Raw genomic sequence first — 23,293 nt, 5'->3', positions numbered from 1 at the left:
TGACTTCAGCAGCCTCAGCTTAAGGCAGCTCAGTCTGCTCTCTGCTCCAACTAGGATTTTGGATTGTTTGAAGTGATAACAATGTACACTTTAAGGAATGAGGGTTCTTTTTCTTCAAAATTTCCTCCAAAAAATCAAAAGAAGATGAAGCCTAATGTGTCGACCCCACAGACAAGCTTGAGACTAGCACTGCCTGTTGTTTTTCCCTTCGGAAGTGACTTACTGAAGTGATGACCGCTTTGAAGCGGGCATTTCTCTTAATCACGATACTTTCTATGAGCGCTGACTGTGATAAGGCTGGTATGGAGACACATAGGTTACCGGGGTGACGGACATGATGCCAAGGCATAGAGATGGCTGAGCAGGTTGGGCATCAGAGATGTAACAAAGCCATCCGTTAACGAGAATCCGAGAATCCAAACTAAGGCCCAGGCCGTGAAAGGAAATGGGAGGCTCAGGGTTAAAAATGGGCTCTGTCTTTCCTTTATTTGTATAATCCTCCTTCTTTCTTAATTTAATGAGACCAATCTGCCCCGTTTAAAATCAAAATGTCAGAGATCCATTTGAAACGAGCTAATATAGAAAACTGGCTGATGCTGTGAACTGAATTCCAAGGGCTGACAGAGGCTCAAAGTCCTTGCCTTACAAGAGAGGGCCAACACAACACTTTTTCAAAAATAAAATTAAATCCTTCAAGTGCAAAAGCCCAGGGTGAATTTGTGTAGGAGAGGCCTGCCTGTGATCTGTTTCTGAGACTCGCAAGTTGTAGCTTTTCAAACAAAGCTGCTCCCTGGCTGACTGCCTCTCTCCAGCTTCGCACAGAAGAGGGACGAGGCATTGTGTTCTTGGTGGGAAGTTTGTGGGGGTGGTCGTAATAAATGTGCTTGCATTGCTGATTGGGTTTAGGAGATGGGCCTTTCTGTAGAATTCCATTCTTTAGTCTTCCTTGTCACAGAGGAAATGTACAATGTCACCTCTGACAGAGTTGGTAATGACAAAAACCATAACTTACATGTGGGGAGAGCTTTTAATGATTTCAAAGCGTTTTCACATCTGGTCTTTCCTTTTGCTTCTCATACCAAGCCTGTGAAATAAATAAAGCAGGTACGGTTGCCCCCAATGTCCAGATGAGGAAGCAGTCACAGAGAGACCAGGGATTTCCTGAAGGTCACCCAGCTCGTTAGTGCAATAGCTGGGACTGGAGTCCAGGTGTTTCTCTTCCTCTGCTCCCTGCCCCTCCCCTTTGAACACAGTGATTGTTACAGGAACCGAAGTGGAGGGGCAGGCAGTGGTTAATACTGAGTATGGACGGAGGGCCCTTTGAAGGAATTTTCCACCGACTCCAATCCTGACCTCGTAAAGGCCTTACCCTTTATCCCTAACCAGCATCAAAGTTGTCATTTAGATGCTCTTAGCTATCAAAGGCTGAGTCGTTGATCCCATCCTAAGAGCCCTGCTTAGCAATCATTTTTGTGAGTGGCCATGTGTATGGCAATTAGAGTCATTTGTCAGCATGCTTGTTTGATTTGTCATTGTTGTCTCAAATTATTAACCTGGCGAATTGGACTCATGACGAATTGTTTCTAGGCTCTTCCCCAGGGTATGAGATCGCAAACCTCCCTTGGCCTCATGAATTGAGCTTGCTCTCTTTAGATGCCTATGTAAGCAGCAAGCCCTGAGCCTTGCTCCAGAACGCCTCATTCATCTTGACGGCACCACATGGCCTTTCTCCTTGTATGCCCAGGACACAGTCTGTGGCTGTTCTGTGGTTTCTTTTTCACATGACCACAGGGTATGGTGGTGGAAACACAGCTGAACTTGGCCCCGTGCCTGCAACCCTTCAGGATGGCCCTGGCAGCTGGCCCCACATTCACTCTACTGGGTTGTAATCAAACTAATAGGCCCCTCAGACTCCAGGGCAAGGCACTCCGTGCCTCAGCTTTGCTTCTTTTCTCTTTCAGAGTCATCTCCATAAAGAACTACCACCCGAAGATAAGAATCATCACTCAAATGCTGCAGTATCACAATAAGGTAGGACAGGGAGAGCCTGTCCCGGGTTCAAAGCTGCACATGTTGGTCCAGTGTCCTCTTCCTCACCACACAGCCAAGCACACACACGCCTGTGCGCACACAACAGTGGGATCCAGAGGACTGATTAAAGCGGGTGGTGGGCAAAAGCCTCCTGAGGACATTTCTTCAGTCCGAACACATTGTGTGAAGTTGGCCGCTGGAAGGAAGCTCAGCTCCTGCGTGGACTGAGTCATCAGGAAGCATCTCTTGGACCTCTGGGTTCAGAAATATGGATGCATTCTTAGAGCCCATTCCAACAGTTTCAAGTTTTATGTGTGGTACTGATTTTTTAAGTTGGTATTTACTGAATATCTACCTAAGGTGGTCAACACTCAGCCTGGTCCCCCCTAGCCCCACATGGATACAGTAAAGGAGAAGTTCTACTTTGCATCCTCAAGGATTTAGTACTCGAAGTGTAGAGAGTGTCCCTAATAGGACTTCTCTATCTGAGACCAGGTGAAGGTGGGGAACAGAACACGTGTCGGGTAGAGAATGCAGAACATGGCTTTCTCAAAGTCAAGATGAGAATTGCATGGTTAGCTCAGGAATAATAGTTGACTACCTAGAGATTAAACATAAAGGAATTTTCCTAGTGTTACATTTTACAAGAGGGACTGCAAAGGAAAGCAAACATTGGTGTCTGTTGTTTCCCAGAGACCAGTCTCGTTCAAGGCCGCCCTCCTTCCCTTGGATGGTCATAAAACTCCCAGGAAGACAGCTTTGGGGGAGGGAAGGTGGCACCTTTCTCTGTGTGATATGGAACCAGTTATCCCCTTAATGAGGTTTAGAAGCTGGAGGCCTCTCAGTACCTGGAACCAGGTGTCCTGTCTGAACAGAATAACTCCCCGCTGGGCTTTGAATGAGCCTATGTCCCATCTTACAGGCCATATTCCCTACGAAATAAGCAGTCAGCTGACTGAGGGAAGACCCCACTCTGCCAAATGCTCCAGTGCCATGCCATTATTTTTTAATTGCTGGCAAGCGCTGCCCCATTCTTGCTGTGTGGAGGCCCATCAGAGGCTGTTGTGGAGGGGAGCCTGCTGTCGGTGACTGGCTTGCACTCAGATCTGCTGCCCGCTGCCACCCGTTGCCCAGCCCTCGGCAGGTGGCTCCACTGCCGACAGTGTTGTGCTGCAGCCAGTGGCCACCCAGGGTCACACTGTCCTTCCCGGTTGTCTCCGGAATACCCAAGGACATGTGCAGTGAGGATGTTGGTGACTCACAAGCCTCAGTTAGGAGAGGTTTTCTGACAGCAGTCCCTATAGGTGGATGTGATTTTTCTTAGCAAGGTTGTGGCTGGCCACAGTTCCTGAGGCAACAGACTGTCCTTCTTTCATTTGTGATTTGAAATTTTATTTAGTGTGGGAGAGCTTTGAGCTGTTGTTTGGATTTTTGGCTGCATTTAGATTGAATAAGAAAATTAATGCGGTATGTTTACAAAGGGATGTCAGTTTCCTGCTTTCTGCTTCCAATGAGTGCTGATGTAGCATCTTCAAGGAATTAAGGGGGATTTCAGCTACGTGATTCCTCTCAAACTCAAAGGAGCTCAATGGACCTAGGATCCAGATGGCACCTGGTCTGTAGTCACATAATCATAGCAAGCTAAATGTCTCTCACAAACCTCTGCATTGTAATTGTTCAGAAACAATGATGATAACACCAACCAATCCGTGATTATTGGTTTAAAACACAATTTGTTTAGAACCACCCTGATCCTTTTGGGTATTAGAGTTAAGCAGAAAGCTCTCTGAGACTGTGGCCCTGGAAGATGAGTAAATGTGCAAGGGACAGAGCGACTTTGATACAGGGCCTTTTTCTCTCTCGTTTCGTTTCTTTCTTCTAGAGAAAGAACTCAGAAGGTCCACTGGTCATTATTTGTTATCTTATTCCTTGTATAATTGCAAAATAGACATTCTTCATCTTGCTTTATATTTTTGCTATTTCCTAAGGTCCTGCTACCGACCCTTTCGATAGTTTTTCCTCCACCCTCCATACAATATTATTTTTCCTCCTCTTTTTGGCACTTTCTCTTCACCAGAGGTCTCCATCCATTAAAACTTGCTTTCAGGAAAGAACTTGGAATGTGTGTATAAATTTATATCACTGTCAACATATTCCAAAGGATAGTTGATTCCATAATTTGATACCATACCTAAAATATAAAGAATTTCAGGCCCCTATGACCAAATGATGGTGATATTCTGGGACCTAGAGGGACGTACAGAAGCTGCCTGCTTTCTCTCTATGTAAAACTGGCCCTGAGTCAGTCATCATCATAATCTCAGACATTGGTGTCATATTTTATGGTTTTAAAAGAGCTTTGACACCCATTATCTCATTTAGTCCTCATCTGACCATCTGTGCATTTTAACATCTTAATGTGGCTTCAGCCTGGGGCTCTGAGCTTGTCTCAGACAGAGCAGCTCTGGTGGGCACAACTCGTGGTCACTTGGCAGCCATTGAGCTAAGAGGCAGAACTGCCAACTACTACCTTCTCTTTAAATAGAGCCACAGCCCATTGAACCCAACTGTGATTCCTCAGAGTAGGCCTTACAGAGGATCGATATTCTCCAAAATGGATCTGTTTAATATCACTGGCATTTATGGAGAGAAACACTTCCCGCCAAGCCATCTCTGAACATGGAAAAAATATGGCCCAAGAAATTTTCTGACTTGAGTGTAAATGGCTTCAATCTCTTCAAGAAAAGAATGAGTTATGACATCTTAGAAAGGTGTTCCTCCTGATGATGTCGCTATTACTGGATTTTTAGTTTTTCCCAGCAGACTTTATTGAAAGAGGTCTTTTTTCTAACCAGGAAGCCAAGTCCTAAGGGTCCAGTGCCGATGCGGGTTCTTGGAGCTTTCTCACTATAAACCTTTGGGCAGTAGTGTCAAAGTGTTTTCTCAGACGTGACCTTCTTTGCTCCTCATAGTTCCTTCCCCCAGTTTTATGTGTAGTGAGAGATGGCACTGGGACTTGAATTATCTCTTCTGGTTTCACGTTCCTTCTTTTTGAGCTGAGGCCTGGCCCAGTGGCAGGAGCCAGTACCTGGCCTGCCCGCCTGCTCGGCAGGCCTGCCCCCAGAGCAGAGAGAGTTTGCTTCCAGCTCCCCATGCAGCCACGCTGGCATTTCCCACTGGGTCCAGATCGCCCTCGAAGGGAAAAGGACAGAGTTGCCAGAAACAAAGGATTTGAGTTCCTGGGTCAGTCACTTCTCTTGATTTTGTGCACACAGGCGTCCCTGGTCCTAGAGGCGGCACATCCCTTGTGGCTCCCTGCCTGTGATTGCAGAAGGGGTGGGGGCCAAAGAAGGAAGCCTGAGGAATGGGACAAATGGCGTTCCTGGGTAATGACATGTAAAGCATGTCTAAGGAACTCAAACCAGCGGGGCACAGGAGGGACTCAGGCCTAAGAGCCTGAACTTTATACCCTGATGGCACATGGCAATGTGAGAGACCCTCTTGAAAATGTTGTGTATTTTTGTCTCTTTGTTTGAAGTTGCCGTGAAGGTTAGGTAGTGTCTGTCTGGGGCTTGGGCCATCCAAATCACCTTCCACACTTGATGATTTAATTGTTCATTCCTTAGATTTAAGTTCTCATTCTTCTCAGATGATGTTAATGCACATGAATATTTCTTTTTTTTTTTTTTTTTTTTGTATTTTTCTGAAGCTGGAAACGGGGAGAAACAGTCAGACAGACTCCCGCATGCACCCGACCGGGATCCACCTGGCACGCCCACCAGGGGCGATGCTCTGCCCACCAGGGGGCGATGCTCTGCCCATCTGGGGCGTCGCTCTGCGTGACCAGAGCCACTCTAGTGCCTGGGGCAGAGGCCAAGGACCCATCCCCAGCGCCCGGGCCATCTTTGCTCCAATGGAGCCTTGGCTGTGGGAGGGGAAGAGAGAGACAGAGAGGAAGGAGGGGGGGTGGAGAAGCAAATGGGCGCTTCTCCTATGTGCCCTGGCCGGGAATCGAACCCGGGTCCCCCGCACGCCAGGCCGACGCTCTACCGCTGAGCCAACCGGCCAGGGTCACATGAATATTTCTTCACTTAGACTGAGATATTATCTCTACAGTGCCATGGAAGGAAAGGGAAAAGGCCGTCCTTAGGCAGTGAAGTGTTGGGATAGAAATGGGATAAGGGCAGGGCTAGTTGTTGGACTGAGGATAGAACATATGGAAGGTCCCTGATAGCCTGATAGAAATTGCCATCTGCTACGGCCCACATACAGGGCTGTTTTATAGTGTTGTCATCAGGAAGGACACAGCCATCCCTCCCAGGAATAGACTCCGCTGGGTTAGGATGCACGAGATTGTCACAGAATGGGATTTTGCAAGAAGAAATTTCACAAGAGCAGTATTTCTGAAAGCAGAACTTGGAGCCTTTGGACTGTCCCTCTGTTTCCATGTTGGAGCCTCCCAGCTCCTTCCAGCACACTGCTGTATTATCCTGGGGTGCAGGGAAGCTGCTGGGGTGGTCCTCGTGTGTGGAGAGGAGCAGTGACTTCAGGGCTGTTAGAGTCTTGGCACTGGCAGAACCTAGAGCAGCGGTTCTCAACCTGTGGGTCGCGACCCCGGCGGGGGTCAAACGACCAAAACACAGGGGTCGCGGGGTCGCGACCCACAGGTTGAGAGCCGCTGCTCTGGAGGCTTTTCTCCCATGCGAAGCAAGAGGTCTTTCTGCTGGGACTTGGATGCTTACTGAGTTTTAGGGACAAAGACTTTGCATTTGTGGAGGCAACCGTCTCCAGTTATTATACACATGACATCCTTAGAAAGTTCCTTTATGAAACAAGTAAAAAATGACTGCTTTCTTGTAATATACTCTAGTCAGCTCCAATTCTGACCCCTGCAACAAAGCAAGACAAGCCGGATCTCTCTTCATCACAACAGCACCTAGCTACTCAGAGGTAACCATCCAGTCTCCATGAAGCTGGGGCCCTTCTTCAGGCCAAATACTGCTGGCTCTCTTAATTGTTCTTCAAAGGTGTTTTCTAGAACCTACGCCTCTCTGTGCTTGTTACTTTTTTCTCTGTCAGTTATTCAAATGGTCTGCTTCCCTTCTTAGAGCTGATTATAAAAACTGGATTGGGCCCTGGCTGGTTGTCTCAGTGGTAGAGTGTCAGCCTGGGATATGGATGTCCCAGGTTAGATTCCTGGTCAGGGCACACAGGAGAAGCCACCATCTGCTTCTCCTCTCTTCCAACCCCCACTTTTCTTCTCCCTCCACAGCCATGGCTCGTCTGGTTCAAGCACATAGGTCCCTGGTGCTGAGGATGGCTCGGTAGAGCCTTTGCCTCAGGTGCTAAAAATAGCTCACTTGTGAGCATGGCCCCAAAGGGGCAGAGCACCGGCCCCAGATGGGGGTCCCTGGGTGGATCCTGGTCAGGGTGCATACAGGAATCTGTCTCTCTATGTGCCTTCCTTTCACTTGGAAAAGAAGAAGAAAAAAAAATTGGATTAAGTACTCTGGAACCAGCCTGACCAGTTCACGTCAGAATGGAACACTCATTTCCTTGATCCGGATACTATTTCCAACAAGCAGACATTGGCTTTCTCTGTGGTTTGTCACCTGGTTGGCCTCTCTTTGGGTTTTAGTTACCCACACACTTAAGTTTTTTCTTTTCTTTTTCCTCATGTCTGCTGCCAAGTTAGATCTTCTCATTTGGAATTTATATAATTGATTTTTCTTAACCTAAATGCTGTACTTGACATTATGACTTCTAAATCTTTTCTGGTTGGTTTTTTGACCATTTTCCCAACTCTGGAGGACTTTTTAAATTTTGGTTCTTTTATGCAGTGTATCATCTATGACTCTGCTCCATGCCACTTAGTAATAATTGGATGAGCATGCCTCTGCCCTTATCTCAGCATCTGACCTCACTGTTGAATGGGATCCGTCCATCTGCAACAGATTGTAGCATGTCTACAGCGTGATTGGCCTGATGATTTAGGGCCGTGCTTCTCAAAGTGTGGTCCCTAGCTCAGCAGTTCAGCATCACCTTGACCTTTTTAGAAATGCAAATTTCTAGCCTTACCCCACACCCACTGAATCAGAAGTCATGGAGGGGGATGTTTTTGTTTGAACCCTCCAGGTGACTATAATGCCCCTTGAGCTTGGGAGCCACTGATCTGGAGTATTGGCAAGGCAGATTAAAAAAATATTTGAAGTACACCGCCATCGGACAGTATTAGAATCCATTTAAGGGATCAGTTTATGAACAGCCTAGCCAGACATCTTAGCAGCATGGGCTGATGTCACAAGAGGACTTTTCCTCTGGGCCTTATTTGGCTAAAGGACTAACTCAAGGGGAGGTCCTGGCCTTGGTAGGTGCAGAACAGTCTAAAGTCTGGTGGAGAGAAGATTTAATTCAAACACCAAGCCCAGACCCAGGCCAGGGAGAAAGAGGACAAGGCTGTATGACCCTGAGCAGTTGGGCAATGCCACGTTTCCCATAGGAGATGTTAAACAATTGAACATTTAACAAAGTAAGGTCTCATAACTGTTTTTCTTTCCACAGGCCCATCTGCTAAACATCCCGAGCTGGAATTGGAAGGAGGGCGATGATGCAATCTGCCTCGCAGAGCTGAAGCTGGGCTTCATCGCCCAGAGCTGCCTGGCTCAGGGCCTCTCCACCATGCTCGCCAACCTCTTCTCCATGAGGTCATTCATAAAGGTAACGTCTTGTCCTATTAGAGCACATTAGCCTCGGATTCAATTTGTCGTGGGGTTGAGTAGAGAGCACAGCTTAAACTCGAACCAGACCGACAGGCTTTAACCACTTTGGTTTAGGAGAAATTCCTCGTTACAGATTTGGGCAAGTGGCCAACTCCTTTCAAAATTATGTTTTTATTTTTATTTGGCACATCCACAGCCATTAAATGATTGTTCAAAGCACAAGCCTCTCTTTTTTTTAGATAAACCACATGTTTATCTATCAACAAAGCCTTCGCTGTTAAAACAAAAATATGATTTATATACATTCCATATGGCACCAATGCGCCTAAAGAAAAGAATTATCATTTTGCTCTTTTACATCAAGTGGTTGGTAGACCTCTCACTGTGCGGATAAATGCAGACCATGTGTTTGTGCTGAAGCCCAAACCCCAACAACATAATTCATTTATTTATTTCTGCACAATCAAGGAGGCCAGCAGGGCTGACATGCCATGGTTGTTGGAGCGGAGAGTGAAACGGGGAACCGAGTCCCCAGCAGGAGCACTCTTTACACCATGAGATGGGCAGTCTGGACACGCTCACCTCCTTGTCGGCCGGTTCACTCTGCAGAGCTGACCGGGCAGCTGCCCTCACGTGGCTCCTGCCTGCCTGACCAACTCAGGCGAAGAAGGACTCAACTCAGTCCTCACTGGACAGGCATGTTTCTAGGATACTGGGTGGAGAGTCCATGCTTCTATTCAGAGGGCTTCGGAGCTCAGGATAATGATACACTAGTCCTTGTCCTTGAATTGTTCCGAGCCCCACCAGTCAAGGTAGCAAACCAGCACCATAGAGCCTGTCTAGTTTCGGTCTCTCTAATTTGGCATTGTGGCCGTTGGCTCAAGATCTGGGCTACCATACCCTCCCTGTTATTTATTTATTCACAGTCCCTTTCCTGAATTAGTAGTACTTGAGGTGGGAAGGGCGTGAGTCACCAGGAGGCACCACAAAAAGGGCCAAAAGCTCTGAAATCAACCATGTGAGATCGCCGGCTTTTTGCTGCCTGGTTGCTGTATCCGCTACCAGAGATGAGGTCTTCAGTGGAAGTGAGGACACGGCCCTGGATGCAGCGAGAAGGATGGGGGGCGAGGGTGGGGTGCATGCAGGCAGTGCACTGACTCATGGCCTGCTCATCCTGGGCCTCCCTTCGTTGTTTGACTCAGAACAGGATGTACCTGTTGTACCCACCTAATTTACATCATTTAGCCTATTTGTAATCAACATTCCTCTCTCTATAAGAATAAATTGTTTCAGAGTTCCTTCAATCACTTTAGCAATGGATGCCTTGATTAAAAAAATTCTTCTAGTCACTGTGTGCCCAAAGACCTCAACTTATTGGATCTCTGGCTCAGACCCAGCTCATAAATAAGGACATTGCATTCTTCTCAATGGCTTTTTAATCCCAAGGTGCTGGTCCCCTGCGTGCAAGAGACAAATGCAGGCACAATGGAGATGGCAGGGTGGTCTGTGTAGCTGGACTCAGAGACAAGCCCAAAAGCCAGATGTCAGCTTGTGTCCCCCAGGGCTCTTACATTCAACACAAAGAGCCCAGCCCCAGGATAAAGAACTGTCACCAAGAGGGCTTCACTGGCTTGTTCAGCTGAGCTCTGGTAGATTCTTCCAGTAGAGAGTCAGTCACCCCCAGGACCCGGCCCATGGTCTGAGGACCTGGACTCTGCTTCTCTGTGTTGATTCAGCACGGCCTTGGTAGGCCCCCTGTACACAGGGCACTTGACATGCGTATGTTTTGATTTTGTGGTTCCTGCATGGAAATGAGAGCCACCTGTCAGGAAAATTAACATCACGGAGATTACGCTGATTCTTCAGTGTTGTTATCAGCAGGGAGGAAAGACTTCTGTCCAACTTCCCACAAAATCCTGAAGGGCTTACCTCTGCAGCCAAGGACGTCCCCTCCAGCCCAACTGATCCCACTGCCAAGTTCCTATTTAGGAAGAGCCAGTGGGAGAGGCCCGGCCCTGGTGTAACTGAAAACACATTTCCTTTCCAGGGTTATGTGACCATGTTGTTTCTGTCTGGGGCTAACTCCTCTGTGTTTAGAGGGAGCTCTCTGCGGATGGCCATGTGACATTCAGGTGGTCTTTATGTTGGAATTCACTAGGCACTTGACCTGGGAATAACAAGGCTTCTCATCATCTTTTTTCTTTTTCATTTAAGGTAGGGACAGCCTAAGCATATGCTCCCTGTTCTGTAGAGTCATCCTTGTGCTCTTACCCCCAAAATCCCACATCCTTGTCTCTTTTCATTCATAATAAACAACACATTGGTGCTTTCCTTGGAGAGTTTTATGTATTATCTCTCATTCCAGGTGTCACAAAGCCTGCACTTATATTTATTTGGGGGCAGATGGAAAAGGAAATCTATAAATGGATTATTGTCTACAGAAATTGCTTTCTTCCCCAGTGTCCCCCTTGTCCTACACAGAGATTTAGTCAGCACTTCCATGGGGTCAGCCAGTCCTGTTGGGATGGAGGGAGGTGGCATAGGGCTTTGACAGCATTTGATCCTTTGAGAATACTCAGTGTTTCTGGAAGCCAAAGGTAGAGTATGAGCTCACCCTCTCCCGTGCCCTGGGCAGGTCGGGTGCCTGTTTCCCAGTTTGGTGGGAGACATGTGCTTGGTCCCCCTGAAAGAAGAGGAAAGAGGAACAAGACTGAGACAGTGGTGTCACAGGCAGAAGCACTGAGGCCACCACTGGGCTAAAAGCCAAGACTTGCAAAAGCCAAGACTGCAAACGAGGGTGAGAAAGCTCAACAGAAGAAAGCATGTCTATTGGTGTGTAGCAGTTACCAGAGAGACCCAGCCAGAGTACCAGGAGCACTTGCATCTCCCCTCAGCAGTGTCGCTCTCAAAGATCCTCACCCGAGAGCCTGAGTCTCTCAAAGCCCAACGCCCACATTGGTATGTTACTGCCAAATGAATCTAAAATCTGGGGAATCTATATTTTTAGCCCACATCTCTGGGGTAATGACTTTTTTTCAGTTTGCCCTTACTTTATTCCACTTGACCTTCAAGGCATGTGTGCTACAGTTTCTGGTGTGCTGGGATCTGTTTAACAAATACACGCTGACTTTATAGCCAATACCTTTAAGAAGAAAGCTCAGGTGAGTCACTCAGGGAGTCCAGAAGCTTGTTGCTAATGACAGGTTCAGCATTTTGTCAGCGACACCCAGTTTTGACCTAGAGTTCCTTTAAAGAGTGAAGGCCAATATTCTGGTTCCTGTTACTTATCAACATCTACTTTATCAGCTAGGCCTGGAATATCTTGTCCATTTACCTCTATCTGATCTCCGACTACCCGCCTGTCAGGTTCAAGTGAGAATCTTCCTAATGTCTTCTGTACAGACCGAGACAGTGAGTTTATTTATCCTATCTGCCATCATCTCATTCTGGATTGAGTGGCCACACTTATCCTCTACTTGGCTTCTTCACTTGGATGTAATTTAAGATCCATTGATTTTTGTCTTTGTTTTTGAGTCTTACAATGTATACAACTTTCTCTCCAGTGTATGTGGTTTCAAGTTGAGGCTTGACCTGCTATTTTTGTGAATTGTGCTATTATTCTTACTAGGATTAGCTGTCCTTAGACATGATAAATTGTGTGTGTGAGTGTTGTGTGTTTAGAGGGTGATTAATTCTTAAATTTCTTTTCAGTCTACACTAAAATTTCAAATTGAGTACATTTAAATTGTTCTCAGGATTGCCAACTATTTAACTCTGCTAAGCTACCATTTTATACACACATACTCTCTTTCACTCAGCCTGGAATGTGGCATGCATTCGGTAATTATTTCTTGGTTGAATAAATCAGTTATGAAAATAAAATAAGTGCTATACTTTTTAAATTATGTCCCTACTTTATAAGATTTGGAATTGTGAATAAAGTTTACTTAACACTGATCAGAGCATGGTCTCCTCCATCCATTTTCTCCTTGTGGATGAGGACGCACTAGGGAAATCAGCGCATGCTACTCAGATTGTATCTGGGCTGAGGTGGACTTTGCTAGACATGAAAACCATTTGTTCATTATTGTTCTTACCATGTTGAGATAAACTTTCAGTAATGCATAATCCTAGCAATAATTGTAGCCAAGAATCATTTTTAATACCTTTATTTTGGCTTATGTTTATGTTCATATGAGTGTTTGAATATATGCATATATAAGAACATGCTTTAAGAGCTGGAACTATAAATCAGGAATCTTTAGTAATAGCTGAGGTATGCCAGGTCCTAACTGTGTGCCAAGCCCTATGCTGTGCTGTCTGTGGATGGTCTCATCTAATTCTCACAATGACCCTACCCAGACTGGGCTCTGGTATTAACCCCACTTTACAGTGGCAGACACTGTGGGTGAAGACACATTCAGCAACCTGTGGAGGACGAGGACATAACATTTGAATAATGAACCCAGTTCGAACCTGGGCAAATTGGTTCCAAGTTCATCCTTAGGTATAACAAGAGGAAACAGGATCAGTGATAAGAAGGAACCTTAGCCAGTGCCAATCATCTTGGCACAAACCTTAGATTTCTGCAGTTTGTTTTATGGAAACTGTTGATTCAGTAGAGGTTGCCTGGGCACCTACCATATTGTAGGCAGTGTGCTAATGAGACTGTCATCCTATGGCTGGGAGGCACTGAGGAGCTTTGGGAAGCTTCTGTTCAGACTGGGGTGTGTGGGCACATGTGTGCACAGCCCCATCCCGTGGGTCTGGTTGGCCTTTCTCTCTGGTCATCTCTGCAAGGGCAGAGGTCACTGTATCAAGACATATGAGGCATTAGCCTAGTCTGGGATGAGTCAGAGTGTAGAAATGAAGTAGGTTCCCAAGGAGGAACTAACATCATGCACTGCTGTATTTTGGGAGTCAAGTTAATTGGGTTAGGTAGATGCTTCTCGGAGACAACAGAAAATTGTATTGGCTGGTGGTTGTAAGCTCTGGACTAGAGGTATTTATCCAGGGGAGGGAGGCACACTCGAAGCAGGGCTTACCTCTGTGTGGAGTGGGGAAGTGGGTGAAGGGATCTCTGACATACGGTCAGGGTTCCAACTGTTAAGGCTGGGGTCAAGGTGGCTTTCTACTTCCAAGAGGGAACCCTAATGCCTGAATAGAGGGTTCGATCTGGCAGAGTAAATGCACGTGGTGTGAGTTATTGAGATGCAAGCTGCTGCTTATTCTATACTCACGGATGACGTCACCCTAATCACAGATGATGTTCTGACAGCGGACCTCTGCAGATCTCTCTCATCAGTAGAGAGTGACTCCCAATACAGTTATACTGGTTTCCCTCATCATCTCAGTTGTTCTCAAAGCTTTGAAATGTATAGATGACATCCATGTTTATGTTTCCATCCAGCACCTCTCGCTTGAACCCAGTATCATCTATGCATCTGTTATTCAACATGTCTATTTGAATGTCTCATTTCATCTCAGACTTAACATATCCAGATTAGACTGTAAACCTGCTTTTCTCCCATTGCACTGCTGGCTATGCCATCCTTTCCATTGCTCATCCTCGACTCCTTTTTTTCTTGTGTTCCACATTCAGTTCAGCAGGAAATCCTCTTGGTCCCACTTCCAAAATATACCCAGAATCTGAGCACTTCTCTCTACCTCCATTCTTACTGTCAGCTCCAAACCACCATCCTCTACTTCCCAATATTACACCAGCCTTCTAACTGGTCTCCATGCTCGGCCCTCTAGTCAGTCTCTCTCCATTAAAGCATCCAGGACAAGCCTTCTGAAGCATGAGTCAAATCTTGTCACCCCCTGCATAAATCTCTCTATGACATTCCAACTTACCAGAATACAGTCCTTAAGAAGGTCAGTGGGTCCTAAGGTGTCAGGTCATTGGGACCTCCCTGGCCTCATGTTGCCAGTGTTCTCCTTCTCTGCGCTCAGCCACGCCCCCTCTGGCTGGTCAAGGGGTTTTGTGTGGCTCCTCCCTCTGGCTAGAATGCTCCTTCCCAGGGCAGCTAGCTGCAGGGCTCCCTCCACCAAGTCCTGGCTTTACTCAATGTTCATTTCTTCTCTCTAAAACATTAGAATTGTATTTTAAAGAAGGGATTAAAACAAACTTTTAATTGAAGAATAAGATTAAAAAGGTGTGCATCTAATAAATGGACAGCCTGCTGAATATTCAGGAAGCCCACACTCCCACAGCACCAGGACCCAGATTAGGGAGCAGTTTATCATCGGGAGCCTAGGAGCCCCCTCTGTGTCCGGGGCCAGTGCGTGTGCGGGTCTGTTTCGGCCTCTCGCGGGGAGAATTGACATCTCCACAGCGCTGAGTTCTCCAGTTTATGGAGATGGCATAGCTCTACTAAGGGGTGCTTATGATTCCACAGTTTTCCTGGCAAATGTCATAAAATCAAGAAGAAAGTGATTGAACTCATAAGTTTCTCTAGGGCTTCTGAGGCCCCTCTAGGGAGTAAATTTACTAATTCACATTCTCTAGGAAGGATCTACTTCTCCTTTGTTTTGGGGAGTAAATGAACATTTCCTGTGGAAAAAAAAATCAGAATTACATTTTAAAAATGTGCATCACTGTCTCCTCCATACGGCAGACCCCCACGACCTGATCTGCCTTCCCCCAAGGCCTTGTGTCTCTCGATGGCCCTTATGTATCGCCTCCTTTCCCAGAGGTGGTGCGAGCGTGGAGCAGCCTCGGGCTGCCTGCAGGACCCCCCAGTGGCTACAGCAGCACCTGAGTCATAACAGGGCCTCAGTAAGTGCATGCTGAATAAGGAATAATTGGCGTCAGCCTAGCTTGGCCTGCCTTTGATACAGACGGCTAGGTGGGGCCGGGACCGGCGACTTCATATTTGGGGTGGTTTGGGTGGTGAAAACATCTTCTTTTACTACTGTACATGGTTCCCTCGCCAAGCTGAAGAGCTCTGACTCCATGGAGAAAGTTGACATTCAAAGCTTTATAATCCTTGGCGAGGAAGCATGGAGGCTGGTTAGGTTTGGTTATAAACCATTGTGACTGGCAGAAAATTCAGTCAGTGTGTTGTTTAAATTCACAAATCATAATAAAACCCATGCGTGGAAATGGTTTTGCTGAACCTCGGTCTCCCATCCGGGTCAGCGTCACTGGGTATCTTTTCTTCCTCCTCCAAACTCCTGTGCTCAGTGGCTCTGCGGCCTGTCCGGCACCGCCCGCCTGCCCTGCCTGCCTGCCCTGCCCGAGGTGACCGCCGCCCGCTTGAAGGGAAAGCTCCTTCCCTGAAAACGATTTCAAATGAAGACCGAATTAATCCATGAACTATTAACAGGGATTCTGTTCCCCTCTGGCCCTGGTAATTTCTAGAACATTGAATTCAAGAGTTCTCAGACCTTTACAAATTCTCAAGGCAAACATTATTAGCAGAGAGAAGCCTCCTAACAGCATGTTAGGAGATTGCCCGAAAATGTCACTGGAATTTCTGAATCAAATGAAAAAGGTTGAAACTCCTCCGCTGGCTCTTCTCCCCCTTCCCTCCCTCCCTCCCCTAACATGATTAGAAAGTCATTTCATGTGTCTTATGTGTTTGGTCAATCAAAGGCAAATGTACATGATTGATGGTGACAGGGAACACATTTAACTCATTATTTCTTACTTTGCAGCGAAATGATTTGTGTAAACTGTCTGCCTAGCATTAAAGGTAAAACAAACTTAGAAACCCCAAAATGTTATATATTTGTCTAATATTTTCCTTTTGGTTTTATAGCTGTAATCACATATGGATTCTTTTATTTGGCACTTGGCACGGCTGGAACAAAAGGGAAGGCAGCCCAGAAAGATTACATAACACACAAATACAGCCTGTGCCCAGGGAGGGCAGAGCAATGACCAGGACTCACCGTGATACCCGGGGAAAGCTGCCACTCACCCCAGCCCTGTCGGTTGGCAGGACATTGTCATTAACGTGAATAAGGCCCTCTTGACCAAACCTCTGGCTGCACAGCAAAACGAACTCTTTCAGAGGTTGTTGGCCTTGAATTTCCTGCATTTCTGAGTACACCTGGGCACCCAGAGGCTGCAGTCCTCCCAGCCTCCCCGATTTCCAGTTTTCTAGCTTAGGTTTTGTGGGTGCCACCCACTGTCTATGACTTTTTAAAGTAAAAATACCAAAATGCTATTACAAAACCATTAGGAATAAAATCTCAGATTCACTTATTCTATCGATCGGCTATCCCTGCTCAAAAGGATACCAGGCGCAAACCTGTGCCCGCAAAACTGGTGAGGAGCCTTTGAGCTCCTGTAAGTGGTTGTTCCATGTATCCGGGGCTGCAAAGCAAGAACCCACCACTGATTTGATACAGTGCATATTTTGTCAAGAACTTTAAAGTCATAGTAGTACCCTAAGTTTGCATATCACTCTATATGATACACTTTTTACTTAGATTGTTTCTATTTGACCCGGTACACAAGCATTTTATTAACTATCCCTTGGGAAATGTTCCTAAAGCAAAGGAGCTGGTGGTTCTGACCCTCCTCATCAGCAGAGCAGGGGAAATAGGACGATGATTGGCCTCTGGTTGCACAGCTGTTTGGGAAATGGGGGCACAGGGGCCAGGGCTCCACTGGATCATTGGGTCTTTAGCCCAGTGCCTTCCCCACTATTACATGCTGCTTCCCCTAGAGAAATGGCTCAAATAGAAACACTGCTTGGTTTTGTGTTCAAATCAGTAGCTTCTAAGTATAAAATCACTTTGCAGTATTTGTTAATGGAGTATCCTAGGTTTAGCCAACCATAGCAAACTGCATGATATAAAAGTTAAGATACATTGCAAAGGTAGAAATTCCTATTCCTGGCCCATTCCTTCCTGGGGCCTTAGTGTGAAAAGGGCCGAGAGGCAGTGCCATCACCCAGGGCCATGGTACCTTGTCACAGGGGAGAAAGTGCTGCTCTACTCTGTTGCAGCTGAGCAGGGTGCGATATGCTGACCTGTTGGTTGAAGGTGAATGTAAGAATGTTAAAAAAAACCTTGGCTCCTAGCATCTGAAGGAAGGAACGAGCAGGTCAAAGTGCGGGATGGTGGATTTCCAGCACAAGGAGGTCTCAGCATAGAAGGTGTGAGATCCAGGAAGATTAAACAGTGCTGATGAAAGAAAGAAAGGAACACTTCTGAGGGGAACAGTATAGCTAACCTTAACCCTTGCAGGCCCCTTCTGATCATCAAATGGCACTGTCGTAACGCAAACAATGTGGGCGCAGGTGGTGAGACATTGATGTCCTCAAGATTAGGAGAGAAATCTGGTTCCATCTATCGAGCATTCCTTCTCATCATTTTCCATTACAGGAAAATGCTTAAATTATGCGGTCCCATTGAGATTCAGAAATAGTTTTGGTTGTCCAGATATCTCCTTCTTTAGTGTTACTTTTAAAAATTAACTTACAGTGAAGTTGATTTGTGTGTGTGCAAAGTGTTATGCATTTTAATACATATATAGAGTTGTGCAGCCACTACCAGCATCAGGACACAGAACAGTGGGAGTAGCCCCCCCCCCAATTCCCTCGTGCTTTCACTTGGCAGTCAGACCCTGGCTGTACCCCTAGCCCCCCAGCCCTTCATAATCACTGATTTGATCTCTCCCAATATAGTTTTTGTCTTTTTGAAAATATCTTGCGAATGGAATCATATAATATGTAACCTTTGAGACTGGCTTTTCTCATTCAGTATAATTCAGTATAATTGGCATTTGGCCAGTTTTTTTTTAAACTGGCCTGTTTGGTTTTTAATTCCAGGTTATTGTGTGTATCAATATTTCACTCCTTTTTATTGCTGAAAATTGAGGTATTTTATGGATGTGCCTTGGTTTGTTCATCATTTACTCATTTTTATGGCATTTAGGTTGCTTTTCAGTTTAGGATGATTATGAATAGAGCTGATAAAAACATTTGTATAGAAGTTTATATAGACATAAGTTTTCATTTCTCTAGGGAAAATACCTAGAAATAGACTTGTTAGATTGTAGGCTAAGTGTATGTTTAACTTTAAGAGAAACTACCAAAGTGTTTTTCCAGAATGGCTGTACCATTTGTTATTCCCACCAGCAAGGAATGAGAATGCTTGTTCTGCATCCTTGTCAACACTTGGTTTTGTCAGTATTTTTAATTTTAGTCATTCTAATGGGTATGTTGGTATCTTATTGTGGTTTTAATATGTATTTCCCTAATAGCTAATGAAGCTTAACACCTCATCTTATGCTGATTTGTCATCTGTATACCTGAAGTGCATTGCCTTTTTTTCCCCCATAGGCTTTATTTTGTACAGCAGTTATAGGTTCTCAGGAAAATTGAGTGGAGGTGCAAAGATTTTCCACATACCCTCTGCCACCACACCTATATAGCTTCTTCCATTATCAACATCTTCCGAGAGAGTTCATTTGTTACCATTGATGAACCCTCTTCTCCCATAATCCCTGGCAAACACTGATCTCTTACTGTCCTCATAAAATTTTCCTTTTCTAGAGTGTCATGTAGTTGGAATGATACATATGTATGATTCATATGTGCAATCAATCATATGTAGCCTTTTTAGATTAGTTTATTTCATTCAGTAATGTCTTCCACATTCTTCCATGTCTTTTCATGGTTTGGTAGTTATTTCTTTTTAGCACTATATAATGTTCCATTGTCTGAATGTACCACAGTTTCTTGTTTGTTAGCTATTCACCTATTGAAAGACATCTTAGTTGCTTCCACATTTGGGCAATTATTAATTTTACTATTGATTTGAGGAAGAGAGGAAAGGAGAGAGAGAGAAAAGCATCACCTCATTTCACTTAGATGTTTCATTAATTGTGCACTCATTTATTGCTTCTCGTACGTGCCCTGACTGGGGATCAAATCAGTGACCTTGGTGTGCTGGGTTGACACTATCCACTGAGCAACTTGGCCAAGGTCTGGGGCAATTATTAATGAAGCTGCTACATACTTCCATGTGCAGGCTTTTGTATGGACATAATTTTTCAAATCATTTCGGTAAATACCAAAGAGTATGATTGCTGGATCATATGGTAAAAGTAGGTTTAGTTTGTAAGAAACACCAAACTGTCTTCCTAAGTGGCTGTACTAAGTTGCATTGCCACCAGCAGCAACAATGAGTTCCTGTTGCTCTACATCCTCACCAGCATTTAGTGAGATCAGTGTTTGGCCCATTTTTTTAATTGGCCTGTTTGGTTTTTAATTCCAAGTTTAAATGTTTCCTATGTAGTCTGGAGATCTTGTTGGATATGAAATTTGTAAGTATTTTCTCCTGGTCTGTAGCTTGTGTTTTTATTTCTTTATAGTCTTTCCTGAATCAGAGTTCTGAATTTTGAAAATTTTGAAGGTTTTCTCAAAATGTTAAATGTAGAGTGTCCCTGTGACCCAACAATTCCACTCATAGGTATCTATCTACCCATGAGAAATGAAAGGGTATATATTAATGTCCTGTGGCTGCTATAATACATTACCACAAACTTAGTTGTTTAAAGGAACACATTATTTTCTCTTCCTTTGCTGGAGGCCAAAAGTCTGAAGTCAGTTCCATTGGACTGAATTCAAGGTGTTGGCAAGGCTGGTTCCTTCCAGAGGCTGTTTCCTTGCAATGTCTAGCTCCTGGAGGCTGCCTGCATTCCTTGGCTCATGACTTCTTCCATAGCATTCTAACCTTTTGCTTCCAATGTCACACCTCCTGTTTCCTCTCAATTTGTCGAATCTCTACCTGCCTCCATGTAAGAATACTTGAGATTACAATTAGGGCCCTGTTAGATAGTACAGGCAGACCTTGGACATATTACAGGTTTCGTTCTAGAACACCATGATAAAATGAGTGTTATAATAAAGTGAAGCACAATCTTTTTTGCTGTTGAAGGAACTTGCCTTCAGCTTGTAAAAAGTGCAACAACTGTGGAGGGTAAGAAAGCAAAGCACAATAAAATAAAGTGTCCCTAGACAGAATAATCTCACATCCACAAGTCCTTAAATTAAATCACATCTTCAAAACCCTTTTTGTAGCCTGACCAGGCGGTGACACAGTGGATAGAGCGTCGGAGTGGGATGCAGAAGGACCCAGTTTCGAAACCCCGAGGTCGCCAGCCTGAGCATGGGCTCAACTGGTTTGAGCAAAGCTCACCATCTTGGAATAAGGTTGCTGGCTCAAGCAAGGGGTTACTCGGTCTGCTGAAGGCCCATGGCCAAGGCACCTATGAGAAAGCAATCAATGAACAACTAGGGTGTAGCAACGAAATACTGATGATTGATGCTTCTCATCTCTCTCCATTCCTGTCTATCTGTCCCTATCTATCCCTCTCTCTGACCCTCTCTCTGTCTCTGAAAAAAACAAAACAAAACAAAAAACCCCTTTTTGTTGTAAACGTGACATTCACAGGTTCCAGGGATTAAAGTGTGGTTATCTTTGGGGCCATTGTTTAGCCTACCATAGTCTGTTTTCTAGCACTCAAAGAGCTATATTGATCCCACATACAGAATACATTCATCCTATCCTAACATCCTTGAAAGTCTCAATCTGACAGCACCAATCCAAGTTCAAAACCTCATCTAAGTAACAGCAACTCAAAAGTCTCAAATTTCATCATCTAAGTCACTTATGGGAAAGACTCTGATTATAATGCATCCTGGGGCAAAAGTCCTTCCATCTGTGAAATTGTAGAACCAAAAAACAAGTATTCTGCCTCCAAAATATAATGGTAGGGCAGCCATAGGATAACAGTGACAAGCATTCCCATTGCAAAGGAAAGAAAATGGAAGGGAGAAAGAAGCTACCAGCCCTAGAACCTTCATAATTTAATAAAAATCTATTAGGCTTCAAGATCTGTAAATAATCTCCTGTGGCTTAAAATTGGCATTAGGTAATGTGATTCCTCCAAATGTATTCCTTTTCAAATGGCCACATCTAGTCTAGTGTCTCTGCCTTTCGTATTAGTTTGAGGATCAGCTTGTCTAGACCTGCAAAAAATCCTACTGATATTTTGATTTGAATTGTGTTAAACCTATAGACCAATTTGGGGGAACATTGGCATCCAAATAGATTCCCATCTATTACCATGGTCTATTTATTTAGATAATCTTTAACTTCTTTCATTTGTATTTTATAGTTTTTAGCAAACAGATTCTGTACATTTTTGGTAGATCGATACATGAATATTACTTTTGGGGGGGAGCATTTTAAAAAAAATTTTAGTTTCCAATGATTCATTGGTGGTACATCGAAATGCATGTTATTTTTTTTCTATTGACCTTGTATTCTGAAACCATATTGCACTGGCTTGCACTTCTTGGTGGATATCAAATTGAAGGATGAAAGACTATGTTTGATTTGTCCCCACTCTTAAGGAAGGGGTTACAATTTGGTGTTTCACCATTAAGTATAATGTTAGCTATAGGTATTTAAAGCTAGCCCTTCTTTTGAGGTTGAGGAAATTACTTTCTATTAATTAGATGAGAAATTTATCTTGAATTGATGTTAAACTTTACCAAATGCTTTTTGTGGATCAGATGATATAATCATGCTGTTTTTATTCTTTAGACTGTTAATATGGTGGATTGCATTGAATGATTTGAGAATATTGAGCCAGCCACAGTACAGTCCAGGATAAACCTCACTTGCTTATAGTGTGATACACACACACACATACACACACACACACCCTCACACGTGTCTATGTGTATATACACAAGTATAGATGTGTATATATAAGGATGGACTTGATTTGCTAATAGTTTCATGACAATTTTTTGTGTATATGTTTGCAAATGGATTTTGTTCTGTAGATTTCTTACACTGTCTTGCTTTTAGTTGGCTTCATAAAATGAGTAGGGAAGTCTTCCTTTCTATTTTTTGGAAGGGATTGTGTAGAATTGGTGTTATTTTTTCTTTAAGTGTTTAATACTAGAATTCACTAATGAAACCATCTGGACCTGAATTTCTTTTTTCAACAGTTTTTTTTTTTTTAAGACTAATTCAATTTATTTAATAGCTATAGGTCTATTCAGGTTATTTATGTAATCTTGTGTAAGTTGTGGCAGTTGAAGGTTTTTGAGGAATTAATGTAATTTAACTGAGTTGTTCAATTCATGTACATAAAGTTCTCTATTTTCCATTTAATATTGGCATGGTATGTAGTGATAATCTCTTTCTCATTTCTGATTTTGTAATTAGTGTCTTCTTTTTTTATTTGTCAGTCTTGCTACATGTATATTTTGCTTATCTTTTTAGCTTTTGGTTCTTTTTTCTTTTTTTAACATCTCTTTTTTGTTTGTTTGGGTTTTTTTCTTATTTTGGGTTTATTTTACTCTGCTTTTCTAACCTCTTTAAATAAAGTTAGGTTTTTGATTTGTGGCTCTTCTTTTTAATATGAGCTTTTCTTAAAACTTTTCAGCGTCGGCCTAGCGTGCGGAGGACCCGGGTTCGATTCCCGGCCAGGGCACACAGGAGAAGCGCCCATTTGCTTCTCCACCCCTCCGCCGCACTTTCCTCTCTGTCTCTCTCTTCCC

At 44.3% G+C, this 23,293-nt stretch overlaps 1 protein-coding gene across 18 annotated transcripts in view; it reads left to right on the top strand.

Annotated features, from left to right (window-relative positions):
- The window catches only part of KCNMA1 (potassium calcium-activated channel subfamily M alpha 1), an 815,298-nt gene that overhangs the window by 607,065 nt on the left and 184,940 nt on the right, over positions 1 to 23,293 (top strand). For 17 of the 18 annotated variants that reach the window (XM_066244078.1, XM_066244079.1, XM_066244080.1 and 14 more), the window contains exons 13-14: positions 1,962 to 2,031; positions 8,593 to 8,748. In XM_066244078.1, coding sequence (XP_066100175.1) covers positions 1,962 to 2,031; positions 8,593 to 8,748 — 226 coding nt within the window. Of the gene's footprint in view, positions 1 to 1,961; positions 2,032 to 8,592; positions 8,749 to 9,218; positions 9,637 to 23,293 lie in introns of those variants that run through there. The other variant, XM_066244077.1, reaches the window with a different exon arrangement.

This window comes from Saccopteryx bilineata, chromosome 9 (genome assembly GCF_036850765.1).
Source record: "Saccopteryx bilineata isolate mSacBil1 chromosome 9, mSacBil1_pri_phased_curated, whole genome shotgun sequence".
Taxonomy (NCBI): Eukaryota; Metazoa; Chordata; class Mammalia; order Chiroptera; family Emballonuridae; genus Saccopteryx; species Saccopteryx bilineata.
The sequence above is the reverse complement of the archived record's forward strand: the minus strand, read 5'-3'. Positions and strand labels throughout refer to the sequence as shown.